General features: G+C 45.7%; 1 protein-coding gene across 1 annotated transcript; it reads right to left on the minus strand.

Annotated features, from left to right (window-relative positions):
• Window positions 1-23,544: 23,544 nt before the first annotated feature.
• Window positions 23,545-24,412, minus strand: Mif (macrophage migration inhibitory factor). Its single transcript, XM_047561370.1, has 3 exons — window positions 24,184-24,412; window positions 23,851-24,023; window positions 23,545-23,747 (listed from the first exon to the last, which is right to left on the minus strand). The coding sequence occupies exons 1-3, from the start codon at window positions 24,289-24,291 to the stop codon at window positions 23,681-23,683; spliced, it is 348 nt and encodes a 115-aa protein (XP_047417326.1). The 5' UTR covers window positions 24,292-24,412; the 3' UTR covers window positions 23,545-23,680.

Raw genomic sequence — 24,412 nt, forward strand, 5'->3', positions numbered from 1 at the left:
GAAACCATTTACTTCAGCACATAATCCACATCATTGCCATCCAGCATCCTCACCAGAGGCCCATAGCCTTGCAGCTGCCCAATTTTGGATTAGAACCTGAGGAACTATGAGCTAAATAACCCTTTTCCCTTTATAAATTATTTGTCTCAGGTATTTTATTTTAGTAACATGAAGTTAATACAGAGGCCTTCGTAAGAGAATGAAGAACAGAAGAAATAACCAGAGCAGAAATAATAAATTTGGGCTATGGGCAGTAAATTGTGGGGAAGTGACTCGGACACACATGGGGTGGGAACTAAATCTAATGGAAGATAATGGTTATTTTGGTAAGTTTGTACACATCCATTTTAGCATTGATTTCCATTCTCTGGTGACAAAGATGTTCTTCTTTTCCCAGTATAGGGAAGGCACCTTTCTTATGAGATATTTTATGGACTGTTCTTAGGTACAAAAAGATAGGGCAGAGAGCCTTTACCCCTGTCTGCTGTTCTTCAAGTGCCCTCAGATCAAAATAATCAACATACCAAAGCAGCATTTTTGGTGGCAGTATATCCTTGACTCTGTCATTATTCCTTCTGGAGACTTCCCTAGCAGTTTCACATATTAAAAACTGAGTTGGTTACTGTGGAGAGAAAAATCAGGTTAACTGAGTGGCAAAAATCAGGTTAGTGGCTGCAAAGGGAGAGAAGAATGTAAATTAGAATGAATGATAAGAATGAATAAACAGAAAAGAATAGAGCACATTTCCCCATATCCTATTAAGTTGTACTCCGATCCCTGGGACTAGATCAGTCTAATAGAATAGTTAAACCTCATTGTTCTGAATGAGAGTGCTCTGGTTTTGATATAGTTTGAGCATTTCCCCTCAGGGTTCATGTGTTGGGAGGTTGGTTCCCAGTGTAAGGAGGTTAAGAGGTGATGGAACCTTTAAGAGGTGTGGCCGGGTGAGAGGGTTTAGGTAATGTGGAGGAAGAAATTAAGGTAGTTCTTGTTAGGGGTCACTGGCTCAGTTGTGGTTCCCCGATAGCTCCCAGAAAAAACACTCCGCAGACACGAGATCTCACGCAAGAGACTTTATTTATGCGGATGGCTAAGGCATCCGCTCAGGGCGAAAAGAAGGGAAAAAAGAGAGAGATGGCATATGGCTTCTCCCAGATATTGGAATCTCTCGGGCTGGAAGGAACCAATTGTGGAGGAGAATTCTTGCAGGCTGACTGATGAACCAATAGCATGTTAGGATGTAACGTGGGAGGCAGGAAGATGGCCACAGCATAAGCCGGAAATTCCTGCAACATAGGAGGTGGGCAGAGCGCAGATTGACAGGTGGTGGGGAGGCCGGAAATTCCTCTAACGGGAGAGGTGGGCGGCTTTATACCTTACCATTCTCCTGGGACCCTAAGTTAGTTCTGAAGAGAGAGTTGTTATGAAAAGAGAGAGATGAGGTGGCACATGCACATAATCCCAGCAATTTAGTAGGATGAGGCTGGAAGACCGCAAGTTCAAACCCAGCCTCAGGAACTTAGGGAGGCCCTAAGCACCTCAGTAACTCAGTGAGACCCTTTCTCTAAAAAAATATTAAAAAGGGCTGAGGATGTGACTTATTGGTTAAGCGCCCCTGGGTTCAATCCCTGGTACAAAAAAAAAAAGAGAGAGAGAGAGAGAGAGAGAGAGAGAGAGAGAGAGAGAGAGAGAGGCTGGCCCCTCCCTTCTCAAGACATGTCTTCCTGTCTTGCCAAGTGGTAATCTCCCCTCTTGCACGTGCTCCCATCATTGTGATGCCACCCATCAGGAGGCCCTCACCACGAGGCATACACACACACACATTACACTTCAGTCAGGACAGATTTACACAGAAGCAGCATTATTCACCAATGATTGTTTAAGTTTCTCCTTACTGGGTTGAAAAGTATATCCAGAACATGGTGATTATGAAGTACAACAGAGACTAAACTATTAACTACAAAGGCTAAACTATTAACTTGGGATTGAAGTTAATAGTTCAACTTTTGCCATGTTTGCAAAGTAATATCAAAATTTTATTTTATTACTATGGAAAAATTTAGAACTGCATTTCTATCTATAAGTTCCAAAGTCTGGGAAAAAGGATCACAATGCGAAAAATAACTTAGAATTGTGATACACAAGTGGGTTTTCTATAATGTTATGTTGCATATGTTTATGTAGTAATACTTCTTGAACAAAGGAGTCCAGGTTTGGAATTTGTCTGGCATTAAATGTGAAATACCTGATGGAGAAAGTTGTCGGATATATGTGTTCACATCAATCTGACCATATATATTGTGAAAAAAATCAGTGGAAAACACAAGCAAGTATCTTAATGACCTTCAGACAGAGCTGAATTCTTAATCAAGACACATTGTGCAAAACATAAAGGAAAAATAATTGCCTATATAGCAATTTAAAACCTATGCTTCAAGGATACCCTAGAAATCGGGATGGGGAGCAAAGCAAGCTACAGCCTAGAAGAAAATATTTACAAGTAATGCACTGAACTGGTAAAAAAAAAATGTATCCATAAAATTATAAAATTTGCCATTTGGAAAAACACAATGCAGTAAAAAAAAAAATGGGCAAATGGTATAAACAGGCAATTCACAGAATATTGGTTAATTAAACAATCAATAATCACATAAAAGCAGCTCAAAGTCCAGGCTGATGATGGAGCTCAGTGGTAAAGTGCTTGCCAAGCATGCACAAGGCCTTGGGTTCCAGCCCCAGAATATGGGTGTGGGGGAATGGACACCCAAACTCATTTAAAATAGAGAAATGAAGGCAGGAATGGTCGCAGCACACCTGTAATCCCAGTTACTCTGGAGGTTGACCCAGGAAGATCAAAAGTTTGAGACCAGACTGGGCAATTTAAGGAGGCCCTGTTTCAAAATAAAAAATAAAAAGGGCTGGATATGTGACTCAGTGATACAGCATTAACCTAAAATGCTTGAGATCCTGGGTTCAATCTCCAGTACTGCAAAACAACACAACAACAAAAAGGAAATGAAAATGAAAGTGACAATGATTAGTACATTCCACACCCATCAAGTTGAAAACACTGTAAACGCCTATTATAAGAGAATGGAACCCAGTGCAGAGTGAAAATAAAGTAAATTAAGCACTCAGAGAATGGTGAAAGGAAAAAAAAAAAAAAAATTAAGCCAGTTACAAAGATCATAAATACATACATACAACTGTAAACACCAGATTCCTAAATGTCAAGTTGGAGGTACACGAGTATTTGTATATCACTCTGTAATCACAGAGATCCCCATGCTAACAAAAAAATCATTGCAAAAATTAAAATTAAAACAGATAACTCTTCTCTGAGACGCCTCTTGGCATGGCACCTTAACAGTCCTCACTTTATCCACTGGGCTGGGGAGGCCGGATGCCAGGATACCAGGGAGCCCGGGCGCGAGGGTGCCAGGCTCGTTCCCCATCCCGGCCCTGCCCTCTCCCTGCCCCCGGGCCCTCCCCCAGTCACCCAGACCCCGCCCCATCCCTTGGAGCACCGCCCCATGCGCGGAAGAAGCCGGGGAGCTCCAGATTTCCCGCCCTCGCCTCCTCCCTCGGAGTCCTGCCCCCAGCGCGGAGCATGCTGGTAGTGGGCGGTTTCCTTGGCAACAGGCTGAGCTGGCTAGCGGCGCGAGCTGATCGGTTGGGAAGTCACTGTGCTCAGGGCCTCCGAGGGCGCCGGGTGGCTCCATTGTTGCCAGGCTCCCTCTGGGGCAGGAGTGATTGGGTGGGAAACCTACCCGGGTCTGGGGAACGTAGGGCGGGAAGGGAAGGGACTGGGTGCCGCAGATTGTTTTGGATCAAGGACGCAAGGCTACCATTGGAGACCCCTTCGGGGCCCACGCCTCTGGGCCTTCGGTCGGGCGTTTTGAGTCTCTGGTCGTGTGGGTTAAAAAAAAACTGTGCAGGGTCCCAAAGAGGGATGGAATCACGGAAAAAGTGGAGGAGGGAAAAGGAAGAGGAAGAAACAGTGGGGAAGCCTCTCAGCAAAGCTGAGTCTATAGCCTCGTTAACCAACCTTTTTCAACCATAATGAACCCCTCCTAGTTTTTGGAAGATCAATATTTTTTATGTGCAAGATAGAGTGGAGAAAATAAGGGCGGGGAAGGGGAGGGGGGCAGAGAGTAGGAAAAGAAACAAAAGCTCTTTTGACCTGATTTTGTAAGAGTCCAGCTCTGGAGCAGGAAAGGAAGGAGGTAGATTGCTTTCTCATAGTCTGACCACAGCTTGCTCTTAACCCCGCTGACATTTACCTTTGGGAGAGATTTACCTTCGGGTTACTGAGGAGGGGGAAAAGGGATAAATGCCAGTGGGAAGTGAGAGGATTCCCTGAGGACCCAGCCTAGAAATAGACAGTAGTTTTAAGAGAAGACTCATGTCCTTAATTTTACCAGGAGCACCCCAACCCCATTTCAGGGTTTCTGGGTATAGTTGCAAAACTAGGGGTTCTGAGGAGGATCCCACCCTTAGTAATCTTTGCCAATGGGATATTTCACATGGGACCTACTTCTTGGATTTGACACTCCCCTTCCTGCAGCTTGATATTCAATGCTTTGTTCATCCTTTACCAGGGCACCTTGAGGTGTAAGCTCACATCCCTCAAAGAATACCTTAGTGTTCTCCCTACAAAATCTGCCATGACATTAGGTGAATGGCTTGTATTCCCAGTGGGAAAGTCATTGAGCTAGTTTCTGAGACTGCTTTGTTATCTAAAATAATCTTTGCTCTGGTGCTTCCTGGGGTTGTTAACAGAAACCAGTGAGATACTGGAAGTGTTTTGGTTTCCAAAAGCAGGGAAATGTTACCAAAAGTCCAGTCCACGTGGCTTGGGGAGAGAAGGAGCTGGAGGCAATCTGCTCTCCCTTCACCTGTACATTCATTCTTCTTGCTGCTACGTCTGCCAGAGCACTGGTTGGCTGCCAGTCTGCTTGCCCTCTTTCTTCCTTTCTCTGCCCTAAATCCAGAGACCTGGATTTGAAACCTGGGTCTGTCACTTACTAGCTGAGTGATCTTGGGCAAGTCATTTCAATTCTTTCTTGCTTAAGTAGAACTATGAGGACCTGGGAATAAAACCACATAAACCAAGGCTTGCTTGCCCCAGAAGAAGGAGCTGCTGTTGGGGAGGAACAACAATTATCTTGTCACCAACTAGAATGAATGACCTTGAGTCATATTACATCAGCCACCCCTCATGTCATGCTGTGTCACCTTCAATGCTATCACCTCTTTCAGCCTAGCATTGGCCTTGGTCTCAGTTTCCTCATGTGTGACTTGAGGATGATGATTCCCATAGGGATCAATAAGCTTGGGGAAAGAAAGCTATTAGGTCATGTTATGGTTTAAATGCATTACGTGGGGTGTTCAGTTCTAGAAAGCAGCAGATGGCATGGAGTGAAAACAGAAGCATGAAGAATGTTGGACGCCCCACTAATCGCTAATAATAAGAGGCTGACCAATAAGCCCTTGAGGGGAACTGAGTCTTGAGTGAAGAATTGGTTGGAAAACAAGGCTGAATAGCTAACCAGGACATTGTCAACATTGATAAGCAATCCTCTTCTAAACAAAGTAATTATTTTCACTACAAATGAAATCACAAATTTTAAAAAACTGACAAACACCACGAACTCCTGAAAAAAATCTTCACATTTATGTTAACTTCCAGACACACCTTCACCTTTAAAATACTCCATATTTGCTGGGCTCAGTGGCTCGTGCCTATAATCCCAATGGCTTGGGAGGCTGAGACAGGAGGATAGAGAGTTTAAAGCCAGTCTCAGCAAAAGCAAGGTGCTAAGCAACTCAGTGAGACCCTGTCTCTAAACAAAATACAAAATAGGGCTGGGGATGTGGCTCAGTGCTCAGCTGCCCCTGATTTCAATCCCTAGTACCTCCCCACCCCATATTTTTTTGCTGTAGACTCTGACCATTGTTTTGTGTGGTAATGATTTCATAATATTACCTGCAGAGAGAACAGATAATTCTGTCTTTTCGTTGGCAGTAGGCATGTCCCTAAAACCATTTATGTACCAAGATAGCTATAGTAATTTAAGTAGACCCAGAAGTGACTTCAAGACACATAATTGTACCATTAAACCCTTCCCCTTAGCCACATCCAAAACACCCACAACCAGTCCAACAAAACAGGACATATGTGACATGGGGAATTTGTAATGGAGACAGTGGGCCTCAATCAACTTGTAAAAGTATTTTACTTCTGCAAAAGCAGATGGATCCCTCCCAAGGCAAACAGGGGCCTTGATACTTCAGGGACTCTGTAAGGGCCATTTGCCTTCATTATAAATTCACCTCTGCTTTGGATTATTGCAGCTTTGCAGGGCTCAGGGGTAGCCACTAGAGAGTTCAAGGGAAGCTAAGGAATTGGTTTACTCTTAATTTTGGTCAATTTACTAGTAACACCCAAACTCCTTCCCCTCCTACTCCACCCCATCTTAACCTTACCCACACATAGAGTGGGAGGAAATATTCCAAAGATTTGTGCCCCATCACATCCACACACCCTTAAAAATAAAAAAAAAAAAAAAAAATAAAACAAAAACCCTCTGCTGGACAGGATAAGCATTCTTGTCCCTAAGAAGGCTTCTCCCTACCAAGCCTGACTTGCCCCTGCCCACCCCATACTAGCAGAACTAGTCAAAATGAACTTGGAACCACAGGTGTAATGTTTGGAAGGGCAAAGAATGGGAGACAGAAAAGCCAGTTTGGATCCTAGACATGCCTTTGGAAACCCCTTGTAAACTCTTAGGGCCCATGTCTTGTCATCCTTACACTGTCTGCCCTCTAGGACTGTTTCAAGGAACTGTTGAAAATTTATGCACAAACATAAAGACATGTCAGCAGGGAAAGGGATTTGGGAGCGACAAGATGTAGAAGAAGAAGAAGAATTGGAAGAAAAGAGAAATGAGAGGAAGGTGCTCAGCTTGGTCCATCCTTGCCCTCTGCCAGCTACTGCACTTGAGGCTGGCCCTGACCTTCTCCTGCTATGTGACTTTGTGAGAGGTTTCCTACTTTACCTCTCTGGGCCTCAGTTTCCCCTTTAAAGCAGGACTACTAATTCCTACCTCACAGGGTTGTTGTGAGGATAACACGAGGTAATGTCTGGAGACTTTGCTTGGGAAATTGGGAAAGGCCATTCAGGCAGAAATCCCTCATAAACCTGTCGGCCAAAGTGTATCTGGGATGCACTCTTTGAGAAAGTACATCTAGACCTGGGCCTTGCCTGTTTGAGAAAATGGCCCTGACCTTTACTCAACACTGACCCTGCCTTAGGCAGAAGATCTCTGCTCATGATAGCCTCCAGTGTCTTGGTGGAGGAAGGTGCCATCAGAGAGCACTGGCTTAGGAGTCAGAGGCTCTGAGATCAATTGCTGGGCACCCAGGGCCTGAGCCTCAACTGCCAGGCCCATTGAAGACGCATAGAAAACTGAGGAGTTGTTTTTCTTCCCTAGCCTTCCCTTCTTGAGGGTCACAGGGTAGAGAACCAGCAGCAGCAGGGACCAGAAGTGTTCCTTGGGGGAGGACAGACAGCAGAGGCAGTGACAGGGTGACCCTGGGGACCAGACCAGGTAGGGATGATGAGCAAAGGTTCTGACTCAGCAGAGGACTGCAAAGCCGAAGGTTCACTTCAGTCTCTAGGCCCACAAACCAGGGAGCACCTCCCTCCTGAGACCATGACTACAGGGACTGCAGGCTCACAGACATTAGGGAGCTCTGTGGTCAGGCTGGTGATGCCTGGTGCTAGCTCTTCTCATCTCCCTACTGCTCTCCATTGCTTCCACTATCAGAACATATTCTGCCTCTTCCAGTATAGACAGAATGGGCCCTTTAAAATGGTTTCTTGATGGTAGTTTAGGGTTCATTTCCAGAAGAGAAAATGGGTGTCAGGGATTCCAGGGACAGGCCTGCAGAAGTCAAGGGAATAAAGCCCCAGATGACTGCAGCACTGAGGATGACAAGGAAGGCGGGGACACATGAGGCGGCACTGTCCCAAATGGGGACCAGGCAGGTGATCTCAACAGCAACCTTGTAGGAATTCACTAGGGACCTATAGCAGTGAAAAGAGAATTTCACAAGCTGGGCACCTTGTTCTGCTTCACCTGAATTGGAGAGAGGGCACCACTGGGTAGCCACATGGTCAGCCAAGATCTTGGATCCCAAAACAGGACCCAAAGGAGCTAAGTTGAACCTTCTCTCTTTCTTCTCCCAAACTTGGGGGTCAGTCATATTGGTGTTACTTGCTAAGCAGAGTTGGGGGTCACTGGAGAAAGATGAGAGTGAAAAGGTCCCCAGAGCAGCCTCACCAGTTCTCCAGAGCATTTGCAGAGGAGGTTTCCCCCATACCATTCTTTCCCATTTTGGGGACCCAGGGGCAGTCTAGATCCTCCCACACACATCTAGGTCTTGGAATAGGTCAGAACCCCATGTTATTTATGGGGATGTGGCATATTTAACCCCAAAGTAAGTATTCTCTTCTTACTCGGTTTCCCATCCTAAATTAAGTTCAGCCTCAAAGTCCAAATTCGTATCAGAGATTTTGCCAAGATATAAAATGAGGAGATACCCCAGTGAAAAGCCAACATAGAATGCCCTCTCTCATTTTTAATTCCCTAGGACAAAATGCAATTAAAGAAAAATCATTCCATTGCCTTTTTAAGTTAAAATCCAAAGAAATGAAAGTTAAAAGTTTTAATTAAAGACAAATCCCGAAGCACTCCAAAAGAGCTCAGAGGTCTGTTAAAAGCCAAGGATGTTACCTTCCTTTCCAAGACTTTGTGCTTACCCAATGTGAGTATGGGGAGTACTTGGGGACTGGGTTGCTCTTGGAATGTGTGGTGTCCTTCTCTCCACATTTCAGCATTTTAATGAGTCTCTCATGTGTTCCACTTTTAAAATATCTAGAATTACTAGGACAAACCAAATGGCGACAGCCTCAGCAAACGCCTCCCCACAACTGCCACAGGGGAATCCCTCAAGCAACCTGCAGGCTGCTGAATGTCCTCAGGATCCAGTCCTCAGCCCTGTGTAGAACCCTTTCCTGCTTCCTCAAGACCTCAGCAGGAATACTCTGGCAGTTCCTAGACCCTACCATACTATAGCTGGTCCAACAAAATGTTGGCATTAACCCCTCTGACAATTTGGATGGGGTGGGAAGAAACTTCTGCTCTATTCCTTCTCCTCTCTGAATGCTTCTGTATCACTCCTGCCCTGTCACAAATGGTCATCTCCTGCCCTGGTTATAGCCAATCATTTATGACTTATTTATGAAAACTTCTTCCTACCAATATATTTAGAATCTCATACTTTCCATCTCCTTCTGCATGCCCAGTGCACCAGGTGTCTTCAGTCCTGAGAAATTCTCCTCCAGCCCATGAGGTTCATTGCCTTCTGGAACCCGAGTCCAGCAGTTTCCTGAACTGAGGGTCAGGGAGAAATATTAGTAATTCTCAGGACCCTGACTTTCCCTGACTTGGTTTTCCAACCTCAAGTAGCATTGTTTATGCATCATAGTTCTCAGTAGTTGTGGAAATGTCTCGACTCTTGTGCTTCCTTACACTGCTATCGGTGCCAGCTATATCTCCAGAATGGATCAGTGGACCCCTAGTGGTTGTGCTGGCTCCTGACCTGGGTCTGGTTTCTTTTCACACTGAGGGCTAATCATTTTTATCCATCCCAGTGTTCTCCCTCTTATCACTTTCTCCTTGCTTGCCGGCCCCAACATTGGCATTTTCTGACAGATTCCCTCAATTTTGTCTCTTGGGGTCTACCATGGTGACGGAAAGCAAAACCAGTCAGTTCTGGTTGGTCACAAGCCTCCCCTGTTGGGCTTCCTCCAAAGATGGCTGCCTTTGGCCACTCCTGCTGCCAGCTCCTTTTTCCTGACTGACTCTGCTGTCCTCGAAGAGGGTTCCATTGAGCCTTCCTCGATACCCAATCTATTAGATATGGAAAATGAAAAAGCCCCAAAACAGTAAGGCCTAAGAAAAGGGAATGAAAAAGGAAGCCATACATTGATAACTTTCTCAGCGCATACCTTCCCAATGATAGAACAATCCCTAAAAAGGAAGCCCAAGCACTGATTCTTCCCCAAATACATCCTTTCCCAGTGACAGTACAATGGGACCCTGAAGGGAAGGAGATAAACACTGAACGCTGACCCCAGATCCTCCATTCTTCTCCAAGTAAAAATATTGCCCAGTAAAAACAAATTTCTAAATTCTCACAAACCTGTTTCCTGAGTGCCCAAACTGATATGCTCACTAGACCGCCCCTCAAAATAACCTATATAAACCCAGTCCCTTTCTTTGTTCAGTGACTCATTTTCCACCAGGAAAGTGGGTCCACCAACATCATTTCATCCCTGCATCCCCTGTTTCTGTGTGAAACTTCATTTTCTGAATAAACAACTGAGATGACTCATGAGGTTTGCATCCTACCTGGTCTTTTTGTGCTAACACAATCCACACTTTAAAAAACTAATGTGTTCATAGGGCCTAAGCAATCCCAGATCCCTGCCCAAAGTAATTGTATTGTCCCAAAAGACACCCCAAGTCTTCCCAGTGTTTGATGCTGCTTTTCCATTCTTGGATTTGCCCCAATTCTCCACAGCCTCAAGAGTCACCCAAATGGTGGGATGGCTTCTGGTTCTCCCTGAGTCCCTGTCTGCAGCACTGAATGGCCTTCAGCTCAAGAGTCTTCTGGGTCATCTGGCTCCCCAAAGAGTGGCCTTACCTCTCCCCTTCTGCCTCTCCTCATCTCAGGGAGCTTTATGGTCTGATCTGGTTCATTCTGCTGTTCCATTAACCCCTTCATCTCTACCCCTCCTGCTTCCTGACAGCTTATCTTCTCTTAAGGACATTCCCCTTCACAGATCTCTTTTTCTCATTTCCCACCATTCCTAAGAGTAAGACCGGCATGTTTTTTCAAACCATTCCAGTTTTTTCTGGATCTTCAGAGCAAATTGATTTCCCTGGACCAGCCAGTTCCTGACACAAGCTGTTTATACGGCCGCTACTAGCTTTGAGGTGTGTAGTGACTTCATTGGGCTCAACTCAAGAAAATAGCATATTCTCTGAAGGGCCCCGATTCCTTTTAATGCCATTATCAATTAATAAACTATTGCTCTTCCATGGGCAAAGTCATGGTTTTAGTCTGTCTTCTGATCCAGGATCAGAATTTATGAAACAAATCCACAGTACAGCTGTGCCACACATAGAGTACCAATTCCGAAGTCCTGGGGATGTGTTCTTTGGGTGCAGGAGGGATTCCCTTCATAGCCTTGCTCTGGCAGGAGGCTTGGGAACAGCTCATTCTTCACTGCTCCCTAAAGGTAGCATAAGATTCAGATCCCAGTGTGCTCCAGTTTCTTGCTGCCTTTGTCATTGAAAATATTGACGTCAGACTTAACAGAACACAGGAAAGGCCTCAAGTCTTCTTAATTTTCCAGACCTACTATAGCCTCTGTGCTACCTGTTTGGGTCAAGGTGCACCCAGGGGCTCCCACAGATCACCAGACCTCAGCATATGGGCTTAACTTCCAAAGTCACACTCCCACGTGGACCCTGCTTATACTAGCACGGTGGATCCTCCTTCCAGGGCCATTAGTTAAAAGCCAGCCACATGGCATCAAAAGTACTGTAAGGAACCAAGGTCAGAGCCAGTATGGTCCCCATGAAGGCACTAAGCATATGTGGGGCGATTTCCAAAGTCTCAGACATGTGAATTCAAAGCTCAAAGCCAGTGTACAAGATGTCGAGTTTGAAGGGACTTAAATAAAAATACCCCTTTCTTCCCGTTTCAACCTTCAGGACTTGTCCATAGTTGTAGGGTCATAGTAAATGCCAGAGGACAGGCAGCATACTGCAAAGTGGATCCAGGAGAGCTGAGTCAGGCAGTTTAGAAGTGCAGAAGTGGGTAGTAGGTTTTTCCAGGGATGGAAGCACTTCATAGGGAAACAGGAGGAGGTGAGAAGGGAAAAAAAGTCCTCCCTCCTGCCAAATCCAGCAGGAACACTATGGTGGGAAACTCATGGAGGCTGTGAAGGGGATGGGGAAGAGGGGATAGCCTTTGCAAGGGCCAGAGTTGGGCAGGGTTCTAGAGGGATGGGGTGGTGGACAGTAGTTGTGCATGGGATGGTACACAAAGGACAAGCCTGTGATGATTTTTCCTTTGCTTTGTTGGTACATGTTTTTCATATCATGAAGTATAATATACACACAGCAAAATACATAACAGTTCAACAAATACAAAATACTTGTAAGAACAGCAAGGGAAGAAAAAAAAAAAAAAAAAAGAACACCAACTGAATTTCCATGTGACAACCTCCATCACAGTCAGTGGTATTGTCCAGACTGTGAGGGCAATTGTTTCCTGACTTTTGCCAACTTTTACTACCTATGCATAGACCTCTAAACAATGTATTTTGGGGTTCCCTGTTTTCCAGCATGAAATAAATGGGATCATATAATCTGTATCTTGTGACTTTTGCTCTATGTTTGTGCGATTCATCCATCCTGTAGCTTGTTCATTTCACTGCTACATAGTATCCATAAATGATTATGCCACAATTTATTTATCCATCCCATTCTTGAACATTTGGGTTGTTTCCAGAATTAAGTTCCTCTAGAATTTATATACCTATAAGTGGAATTGTATTAATCATAGCTAACATGACAGGTGGTTGTGTTATTTTGTGGTGGTTTCCATTGCATGTCCCTGATCTCTACTGAAGTTGAAAACTTTTCCATTTGGATATTCTGTTTTTTGAAGTGCCTTCTAAAGTCCTTTGCTCATTTTTTATGGGGTTGCTATGTTAATAACTTTCTGTCTCTGTGAAAAAATGTCTGAGATAATCAATTTGTAAGATGGAAAGATTTATTTTGGTTCACGATTTCAGAGGTTACTGTCCATGATCAGTTGGCCCCATTGCTTTGGACCTGTGACCAGGCATACTATCATGGCAGTGTGTGTAGAATGAAGCTGTGTAGTAGAATGAAGCTGCTCATCTCATGGTGGCCAGGAAGTAGAAAAAAAAAAAAAAAAGAATAGGTGGGGGGCCCAATTTCCTTTTCAAGAGCATACTCTCTGATGACCTTCCTCTAGGTCCCACCTAAATGTCCTATCACCTCCCAACAATGCCATAGGCTGGTGACCAAGTCTTCAACACATGATCTTTGAGGAACATTTAAGATCCAAACCATAACATTCTGTCCCTGGCTTCCAAAGGCTCATGTCCATCTCATAATGCAAAATGCATTTAATTCATCTCCAAGAGTCCCCAAAGCCTCAGCATTGCTTGTAAATCCAAGTCTCCTCTGAGAGACAAGGAAAATTCAGCTGTGAGACCATGTAAAAAAAAATAAAATAAATACTTCCAACATACAGTGGTAGGACAGGTACAGGGTAAACATTCCCATTCCAAAAGGGAGTATAGAGGCATAGAAAGGGGGGTGGGATCAAAGCAAGACCAAAACTTAGCAAGGGTTAACAATAAATCCTTTAGTTCCATGTCTAGCATACAGGGCACATGGTGGTGGGATGTGGGCTTCCAAGGACTTGGGCAGCACTGTCCCTAGGACTTTCCTAGCTTCAGCCCAGATGGCCTCTTTTGGGGACTGGCTCTGCTTGCTACTTGTGGCTTTTCTTGGCAGATATTCCATGTTCCTGACATCTCTAACTTCTTGGAGTCACCAATGCAGATTTGTATGACTCTAGAACCTTCATGCATTGTCTTCTCAGGGCCTGCTTGTAGGAACTCTGAACCTTCCATACACCGCCTGGCCTCTCAGGCTTTCCTTTGAAGTCTTGGTGGAAGCCTCTATGACACAACTCTTGCATTCTGTGTGCCTGCAAAACCAATACCATGTGGGTGACACCAAGACCCGCTGACAGTGTTCGCAATAGTCAGGCCCACTTGGACCATGGCTACAGCAGCCTCTGAGTACCTAAATGGCTAAACTTAGGGAAATCAATCTCTCAGAAATAATTACCTTGGCACCATGTACAAGTAAGGCACCTGTGGCTCTCAAACAAAAGTGTTTGAGACCCCACTGCAATAGTGGGGTCTCGGTGATTTCTGAGATACCCTCAAGGCATCTTTCATATTGTCCCAGTGCAAAGTACTTCTTTTTGACAATGCTAATCTCTTTAGCAACCACACCCTCATTGATTGCAACTTTAAATGAGCTCCTTTTCTGGCCAAACTGCAAGTTTTCAAATCTTTCTGTTCTGCTTTTTGCTTCTGATTCTCACTGTAAATCTGGTTAAAAGCAGCCAACAATACCCATGCCACTCCCTGAATGCTGTGCTGCCTTGAAATTTCCTCTACTACATCTAGTCCATTACCTTTAAATTAAACTTCACACAATCTCTGAAGTGCACAAAATGTAAACAAGTTCTTTGCCAGAATATAAAATGAATGACCTTTAGTACAGCTTTCAATGGAGTCCTCTTTCCACAAAAATCCCTATCAGCAGAGACTTCACTGTCTATATTCCTATCAATATTCTGGTTTTTTGAGATCCCACCAGAATTGTCCATTAAACTTTGCTTTTAGGTAACATTTTAGGTCTTTTTCTAGCCTACTAAGTTTTTCAAATTCTTTCCAGAAACCAATTCCGATGACTTCTGAATCACATTATCAGGTATAGTTAGAGCAACAGCCCTACTCCTGGTACTAATTTTCTGTTATTTAGCTTTCCATCCCTGTGACAAAATACCTGAGATAATTAACTTATAAGGAGGAAATATTGTTTTGGCTTATAGTTTCAGAGGTTTCAATCCATGATCAATTGGCTCCATCGCTTCAGGCCTGTGGCAAGGCAGGACATCACAGTGAGGAGTGCTAGGTGGAGTAAAACTGCTCACCTCATGGCAACCAGGAAGCAGAAGAGAGGAAGGAGCCAGTGCACACCTCCAGTGACCTTCCTTTAAATGTTCTGCCACCTCCCAATAACACCGTAGACTGGAGACCAAACCTTAAACATATGGTCTTTGAGGGACATTTAAGATCCAAACCACAAAAGTTGTCTAGTAACAACTTGTTGGAGTTATTATATGTTCTGAACATGGATTTTTGTCAGTAATATGAGTTGCAAAAACTGTAACTGGTCTTTTCATTCTTATATAAGGCCAAACATGTTTATCTGTTTCTTAATAATATGTTTTAGTTGTACCTTATCTAAGAAATCTTTAAGCTGGTATTCTCCTATTTGATCTTTCAAGGTTTTTATGATCTTTTCTTTATGACTTTAATCCACATAGAACTAATTTTTGTGTAGTGTGAAATAGGAGTCCAGTTTGATCTCTCTTCCCTTATAACCAGTTGCCTTGTCCCTGCAATTGAATAATGCTTCCTTCCACATGGATTTTAATGTCACTCCAAACATTTATTTAATCCATATGTGTAAGGGTAGTTATATATCTGGAATTTTCTTTCCATTGGTCTATTTTCCACCTATGTGCCAATTCCACTTTGCCTCAATTCTGTAATTAATAAACATATCTTGACAATAAGAAAGCAAATCCTCACACCTTGCCTTTCTTAAGAAAATGTTTTGTCTCTTCCTCTTATAAATGTGAATTGGGTTGTCAAATGCCATCAAAAACTTTTGGAATTTCTACTGGGACTGTGTCAAATCTTAAATGAGAGAGTTATCACCATTGCAATATTGCCTCTAATCCGCCAGCATGTGGTTGGTCTCTTATTTAGTTCTTTAATGACTTTCAGGATGTCAGTTTTTTTTTTTCTGCAGAGTTTTGCATATCTTGGATTTGTTCCTACAGCTTATTTTCTATTGTTTGTTTTCTTTACTTACCTCCCTTCCTTCCCCATATCTTCTCTTCTTTGTATTCATGAAGTGATATTCTTTATGGTATCGGTAAAGTCATATTTTTATTTTGAGAAATGTCTGTTCTGAATCAACATTCAATGCATGATTTTAAATATACTTTGTCTTTCTTGTCTGGCATACAGGTTATTGTAGTTCTTCTACATACACTTAAAATGCTGAATTTATGTAAGTTCCACACCCTTCATGTTCTTTAGCATATTTTAAAAAATTTTCCCATGGTCACCAGTACCTTAATGTCAACACAGAGATGGTCCTTCTTAACACTGATATGCCAGTAGACAGATTCTAAAGGCAGCATTTTCATCTCTCCTCCTTGGCTATTTTTGTTTTGTTTTGACAGGCAGCAATTCACTAAGGAATCATCCCATCGAATCATGAGGGAGTCGTTCTTTGAAATAGCTTCTGTCCCAACCCTTTCTTAGCACATAGTTCTCATTCATACTTTACAGTTACAAGAGAAGCTCTATGTATAGGTAGGGTTCAAAGGCTTAGTCATTCACCTCTTTTTATAAGGCATTAGTGCCTTGTTGGTTTCCTCCTAAGAAAAGAAATCCTGGAGGGCCAGGGTTGTTAGAGTCTGCATGAAGAGGGTAGAAGGAAAACTGCTCCTGTCTCCTCTTGCTTTTCCTCTTCAGTTCAGCTCCCATAGCCAGACACTCAGAAGCAACATCACCTGAATACTATCAGTCCCATGATGTGTGCTGGCAGATTTATTCCTATTCTCCAAAACTGTGTGCCCATTAGAAAGGGTCTGCTTCTGTCACTGGAATTAATGGGTCCACCTTTTGGTGGGAATTAAATCAGAACAGAACACAAATAAGGAGGCCATAGGGAATCACTTCCTAAGCTGTGACTTCCTAGGACAAGCTGCAGATTATTGGGGCAGGAAATGCATGTTCAAGAGAGGGAAATCATCACACACATAGGCAGTGATGATCCTATGCAGGCAACATGTTCCTTCATACTTTCCATGATATGAAATAAGGCTTCAGCCCTTGCACAGGTGGAAGCTTTGGTATGATAATGAAATAATTTGCCTCTCAATCATTGGCACATGCTCCTTAGGGTAGTATGTGGAACATATTAGTCTAAAAAATAACTTCTATGATATTTGTTAGAAAAACAATTTTGTTTTGGAACTCTGGGTGCTAAATGGAACAGTCTACATCCTGCTTTCTCTGGCTGCTCCTCCCCTAACACTTTCTGCCCTTTTCCCTCCAGATCCAACTTTGGAATTCATCTGCATTTTTGACAGAATTGGAAGAATAGTCAAAAGAAAAGAAATTCCAATTCTCTTTCCACTTCTCTCTGAACAACAAGGTAATGTGCTGATTACATAATCAAGCACATTATCCTCTAAGCTATAAGGCGGGGGAAAAAGGAGACTCACTGCCTTCAGAGAGAAGGATTCTCCTGGAGAAATACTGGGAGGCTCTGACAGAATTCAACCTGAGTTTCTTCTGGGTGGAAGTCCTGATTTCAGTTTACTCTTTTGGCTGGCCAGGCTTAATATCCAGAGGGTTCAAGACACCTTGAACCAGGTTTGAGGATGGTGGCAGAGCTGCTGGACAGAGAGGACAGACCCCTCGGAGAGTAGGTCCCTATTCACAAGCCAAGCGGAAAACTGAAATGTGTCAATTCTTTTTGTATTGTTAATGGCATTGATGTGTTAAGGAACTGCTTCATCTTTACCCTACAAGAGGCCCCTTGTTCCCTTGTGGGCTGACTGGCCAACACAGTTGGCAAAGTCCCTCTAGGAGAATAGGGGAGGCAGAGGGGAGGACTCAGGATGGGATCAGAATGAGACCTAGGATGATGTCCAGGGTGGCATCAAGGGACTGGGGCATCCTGCAAGCAAGCTCCACCTGTTACAAAATGATACCATAATGGACTGATCAGGGAAGTAGAATTAAGAGTAGACCCAAGTACAAAAGGAGGTTTGATTTGTGATAAAAGTGGGGTTTTATTTGTGGGATAGAATGACTGATTTAGCAAATGACAATGGTGAGTGTGACACAAGGGGCGGGGGCAGAGGGTTTCAACAGAATAAAAATTAAGTGTACAAACAAAATCACATTAAGTCCTAGAAGGAACAATGGAAAAGAGTTTGTTCATCATAAAATAGGAAATGCCTAATGGTGACACAAATCCTGAAGAGCAGTTAAGAATGTGTGTCCAGAGTCCAACCACAAAGTCAAAAGCCAGATGACAAACTGAGGAAAATAAGTGTAAGTTCAGAGCCAAGGGCTAATTCCTTCAATATATAGAGATCTTAAAGCCAAACAACAATCCAATGGGAAAACAGGCTTGAGGATTTATTTGAGAAGTCAAAGGGAATGATTACTGGTCACCATGTTAAAAGGTACTCGACCACATAAGAGAAAGGCAACTTAAAGCCTTTTGACTTGAGAGAAATGCATGTCCCCATCAGACAATCAAATGATAACACTTGGACTGGGCAGGCCTCCCATGCCTCCCTAACTCTAAGAGGGAAGTCTAGCCCTATTAAAATAGAAGTGCCTTTGAGCAAGTAATTCTACCTCTAGGAATTTACCCAACCTGAATTCAACATGGCAGAAAAAAGAGCAGAAGGCTGAAAATAGACTCAAGGTACATGGACAGGAGTTGATTAAATGGAATCATGGCCCATCCTGCATGGGAATATTGGAAAGTCTTCAGGTACTGAGGTAGATTCTTAAGTAAAAAGAGCAAGGTACAGAATATGTATAGAATATGCTAACATTGAGAAAAGCTGGGACTGGGGGTGATATTATACATATATGCTTGTGTGTGCATAAAATATCTTGGAGGGATTTGAAGGCAGGTTACCCCATGGAGGAAGGTGGCAGGACAGAGCCTTCTCTCTGGAACCCCATGGCATTTTTTGAATTTGTGTTGTATAACTATGTTGCCTATTGACATGAGAAGAGAATTAGGTATAAAAGAAAAAGTTACCAGGGGACAAGAGGAATGAGACCTCATTAGTAGCTTTTTGATTTTGAGACTTGTCTGGCTATTTTGGGGGTGAGACTGTGAGTCCCAGACCCCATATTCACCATATAAAGGCAGAAGCAATGATGACTGAAGGAACAGAGCCAATTTCTATCTCTTTTACACAGGATTCAAATACAGAGATAAAGTGAACCCTCACTCACTCACTAGGAGGGGAAATCTGAGCAAGTGATGGGTAGGTTTGTGTTGTATCCTCACCCTAGGCCTGGAATTCATACAGGGAAGTTTGGAGGATTGGGACCTGGCTTTGCCACTGTTTCCTGGTGAATGGGACTGGGATGGCAAGAGAGGGTTTTATAGAAACAGTGTTATGGGGCCAACACTTAGTTCCCCAGTGAGGTAAGGATAAGGAGGCTATCAGTGTCCTAGAAACTGGAAAATTCCTAAGCTCCTGGTATCAACAGACCTTTCTCAGACAATTAAAAAATTGCTTTGATCCAAAGGATCAGCCCTATTTTTACCTACTGTTTAGAGGCCATGGAGTAGCCCCAACTACCAGATCTGCCCTTTGGCTCCTGAGAGTGGTGAATCCTTCAGTGTGGGGCTAGTGGGGGTGTGAGTCTGTAGTCAACGCATTCTCACAGAGGCCCTTATACCCCTCTGGGCCTCCACCCTGCCCTGCACCAGTCTCCTAGCACTTCCCTGATCCATAAGGAGTCAAGAAATACCCACTACATTCCTCTGTTCCCACCTGCCTGCTCACCACCATCAAGGTTAGCACATGAGGAAAAAAATAGGACCTTCAGAGGAAAGGGTGAGGGATTTCACAATTTATCAAGACCTGAGTACAGGCCCATACCACTTGCTTTCTCCTCCTTTCCCGTGACATTCCCAGATGAGTGATACCTCTGGGGATGTGAGATGTCCCTGTCACACCTTCAAGGTTGAGTGAATATGTAGGAAGGACATCTGGTGAATCCCTTCATTTCACAGATGGGGGAAACTGAGGCCCGGAGAAGGAACAGAGCAGGAACTTGACACTGATCTCATGGGGATCAGACTCCCAGAGGGAGTTGTCTGAGAATGGATGGGAATGGGGTGATGGCAGGCCCTGAAAAAGGGGTCTGGGAGAGGGATGTGAGGTCTCTGCAATGAAGGCCTACCTGGTGGAGGTAAGTAGGATGGGATGCCTAAGGGAGAGTCTACACTGCTGGATTCTCCATAATGAACAAGGTCCAAGAGTCCCCAGGGTCAGCAGCTCGCAGATCACAGAGCTGGGTGCTGCCTCTCTCGAAGTTCACCAGTTGCTGGAGATACAGGAAGAGAAACCCCAACTAACAGGGCCTGGGCTGAAGCAAAGGGATTTGTGAGTGTTCTCCTACACCAGAAAGGTGTACATGGGATGGGCCTGGGCAATTTTGGGGGCTCACACAGGCAGATGGGTAAAAGGCATTCCATGCAGAAGGAACAGTATCTGCAAAACCAGATTTAAGGCCTGCCAGAATGGGCCATTGGTGGCAAACAGCCATGAGGAGAGTCAGGGTCATCCTGTAGGTCAGGGGTCTTCATCAGATGACATGGCACCACCGGAGAAACAATGGGAGAAAAGATGGCATTCTGTGCCCCACCCACATCTATCCAATCTCAAGGTTTGAGGTGTCATTAGAAATCAATGTTTTTAAGGTTGACCCACAGGCCTTGGGCAGTTACTGGGGTTTAAGGAAGGGATCAGTCATCAAGTGGGCAGTGGAATTCACGCTTTGGAGAAAGTGCCGCTGGCAGCGGGAACTTGGGGTGGGGGGCATCAAAGTATGGCTTCAGGGTGGGATGTAGTAGCTGCCTTCCCCAGCACCAGGGATCAGTTATTAGCAACAGAGGAATTAGGAATATGGTGGGTAGGGATGAAAATGCAGGTCCCTGGCCCCTTTTCCTTGCATTCCAAGGAATCACCACCTTCAGTATGCCCTAGCCAGCTACAGAGCCTCAAAATTCACCCATTTACAGGGTAAAGGGAGCCCTAACCCTACCACCCCCTCTTACTAAGTAAGTGTCCAGCTGGCCCTGCCTGCCTCCTGTGCCCTCAGAGACTTCAAACTTTAACTGGGGAAACCCACCCCCACCCTGTTCAAGTGAGGCCCTGAAGCAAAAAGAGGCGGCCAGCCTGGCAGTAGCACATCCATGGGACCCGGGGTCAGTGTCCTCATCTGTGAAATGAGGGAGTTGGACTAGAGCTAATGGAGACCTGAGTCCCTGCTCTCTGTGGTGCAGGCTCTGAGGATGAAAGGACAGCAAGGGGAGCCCAAGCAAATGGAGCCAGTTCAGGCCATGTGGAGCAGGGCCTCAAGCAGAGAAAAAAGGTTCTGAGCTGGGAACTAAGGGGCTTAAGCAAAGCGCCCAGGCTTGAAAGACTTCGCTAGGGGTACACAGGAGCTGAGATGTGACGAAGGCTATGGAGGGAAGGAAGCCTGCTACACAGGAGGTGCTCAGATCCAAGAAGGAGGCCCCAACTGAGATGAGTGGGACTTTTGGCTGTAGCAGGAGTCATGCTAACTCTCCACCCACCCCTGGCATGGAGGCAGAAATGGGCTTCATGTCCCTTTCACTGAGGACAGAATGAGACTGAGGGGAGCTGGAGCAAGGCCCTCACAGTAGGGTTGTGATAAGCTGGGGAGCTTCCTTCTTGCTTTGGAAACCTTCATGGAAGAGGAATCTTTCCCCCAAAGTAGCAGTAGCCTCACCCCAAGATGGGTCACACACACTTTCAGATTCCCCTGAGCTTTGATTCTCCTTCCTCTTCCTAAACATCACCCTTCCCATACCTACTGCTCATCCAGTCCAGGGCCTGGTAGGAGGATAAGATTTTGGAGGACTGGGAGTGCATGCCTCAGGGCCAAGACTCATGAGACCAAGAGAAGCACAGCAGGTTAGCCAATTGCCAAGGGCAGAAGGCCTAGGCAGGCTCTGCCAAGAAGGCTGAGATGGAGGAGGAGAGGGAGAAAAAGGTGTAGATCCATGTGGATGGCACCCACAGACTGGGCTGGGTGCCTCTGGGGTTGGGATGGTTGCCCATGACTTGTTCTCTGCTTCAAGCTTGGGCTGGGCACACAAAGCTTCCTGTCCTACCTGGTGGGTGTCCACTAATGACACACAAGTCACTGCAAGGATAGTGGGCACAGCATGGGTCGGGCCCCTGGCAATTGTGCCCTGGATGGAAGAAGTCTGTGCCCACCCCAGGCCCCAGGCCTCTTGTACAGCCTCTCTTGTACATATACAGAGCAGTCCTGCTCCTCAGTCCAAGTCAGAACTAAAAAACTAAAAGTAGGGGGACTCCTGGGTCAAGGTAGCACCCCTTCTCAGTAGAGTCCCTCAGCTTTCAAAAGCAATTTCACTTAGATTTTATGAAGTTCTAAAAATCACATTCCATCTAGAATGTAAGGGTCTTGATAGACACTAAGAAAGATCAAGAGGTCTCAACTGATGTAGGGCCTGCAGGATTCACACTGAAGCTAGACACCAATTTTTATGAGCCCCCAAGAATGGGGTTTGTGAGCTCTTCTGTGTAAGCTGCTGTCATAAACTTGACTTCTCCCAAAGGGCATACAGTGCAGGAAGAGTGGACAGCCCTTTCCTTTAGGGAAGACATAGCTTGGCCCTGACTAACTAGCCCCAGCTCCAGGCATGTGATGAATTCCCAGTATTATTGGCTGGATCTCTCTGGCTTACAGAAGAGAAATTTCTACCCCAAGGCAACCAGCTAGGGAGCCTCAGCATAGCAGCCCAGCCCCTGTGGAGAAGGCACTCACACTGCCTAGTACTACCACCACCCCTCCCCAGAGGATTCCTCCAAGGCTAGAAGCCCCCAGTCATATTGGACCTTGACAGTGATTTTTTTCTCAACCGTGCCCTAAGGGCCAGCACCTTTGCTGTCTTAGCAGGGTGGATGGGTGACCTGAAGGCTTTCCAGAGCCATCACAACCACAAAACATGAATGGTACCAATGGGCCTCCCAGGCCTAGGGTTTTCTCTGGGAACTGCTGGGGGGGGGGGGGGGGCTTGGGCATCTGGGGGACCAGAGACCAGGCAGAGTTGGGTGGTATAACTAGAATTCTGCATTCTGTGCCCCTCTTCCATTAGCACACCTGAACCACTGTCTTCAAGTTCCAGAACAAGCAATTTTCCAGAAACTGGAGTACAGCCCAGGCAGCAAATGACTCTAGGTAGGGGAAACTTTCTCTCAGCAGGTTATTTGCACATTTGTAAGGTAGAGGAAGACAGGGCTGAGGAAATCCCAGGCCCAGTTGACCTCCTACTTCCCAGGCCAATCAGATTTTTATCCTAACCCTTCTCCTTCGTCCTCTAGGTCAACCCCAACTCACAGCATCCCATAGGGTCGCTCTTCGGTTGAGAGCACAATGTTGGTGTGAACCAAATTAGTGAACCTGCCCCAGGGAGGACAAAGCTGAAAACTTATTCGTGTTTGATTTCTGGTCCGTGGCCCCAGGCAGAATGCCAACCTCTCCCCACCCCAACACTCCAAAAAGAACTGAAGAGGGCTGAAGGCTTTGGAGGGAAAGGTTGGACAAAGGGATACACGAACAGCATGACGGCCATCCCACCCCACCCATCCTGGCCTCAGCACCCTTTCAATGCCTCCATTCTGCACGTCCTTCGCAAGTCAGAGAAACCGAATCAGCTTTCTTCTCCAAACCATTTATTTCTCCTGGTGGTGGGGCTCGCAGGGGGAGAACCGGCACACAACACTGCGGGAGTCTGGGCCCCGGAGCTCGGGGCACCGGAGGGGTACTGGAAGCGAATCCAGGACGGCGCCGCCCTCAGGCGAAGGTGGAGCCATTCCAGCCCACATTGGCCGCATTCATGTCGTAGTAGTTGATGTAGATCCTGCAGGGGGTGGGAACCAGGCTCAGCCCGCTGCGCCACCTCCGGGAGCAGAACCGGGGCTACCCACACAGCGCACCCCTTGCCCATCCGCGCCCCCATGCACCTGTCGGGGCTGATGCGCAGTCGCTCGGCCAGCAGGCCGCACAGCAGCTTGCTGTAGGAGCGGTTCTGCGTGCCACCAATCTTGCCGATGCTGTGCAGGCTACAGAGCGCGCAGGGTTCGTTCGAGCCGCCAAAGGCCATAAGCTGGTCCGGAACCACGTGCACTGCGATGTACTGAGCGGGGAGAGACTCGGTCAGTCTGCCGAAGCGATCACGCCGGACCCCAGGTGTCCACTTCGGGCTCCATCATCATCATCCCGTCCGCTCCCCACTCCCCAGCCCGGGTCCACCCGGTCCGGCGGGTACACCCTCAACTCGTACCCTCCCGACAAACCTGAGCCGGTTTGCCCGTGGCCTGCGCCAGCTGCTGGGTGAGCTCTGAGAGGAGCCCATCCGGCACAGAAGCACGCGGCACGTTGGTGTTCACGACGAACATCGGCATGATGGCGGAGAGACGGTAGGCTGGAGCAGAAGCACAAGGCTACACGCGCGCGGCCACTGCCCGGGAACCTGAGCTACGTGACCGCCTCAGCGCCTCCCCTGGTGTGACTGAGACTCCGCCT

Source organism: Sciurus carolinensis, chromosome 8 (genome assembly GCF_902686445.1).
Source record: "Sciurus carolinensis chromosome 8, mSciCar1.2, whole genome shotgun sequence".
NCBI lineage: Eukaryota > Metazoa > Chordata > Mammalia > Rodentia > Sciuridae > Sciurus > Sciurus carolinensis.

Excerpts from the sequence above, each read along its gene's own strand:
- Mif (XM_047561370.1), bottom strand. The coding sequence starts at position 24,291 with ATGCCGATGTTCGTCGTGAACACCAACGTGCCGCGTGCTTCTGTGCCG. Across the intron at positions 24,024-24,183 it reads CCACGGGCAAACCGGCTCAG|TACATCGCAGTGCACGTGGT; the intron begins GTTTGTCGGGAG and ends CTCCCCGCTCAG. Across the intron at positions 23,748-23,850 it reads CTGCGCATCAGCCCCGACAG|GATCTACATCAACTACTACG; the intron begins GTGCATGGGGGC and ends CACCCCCTGCAG.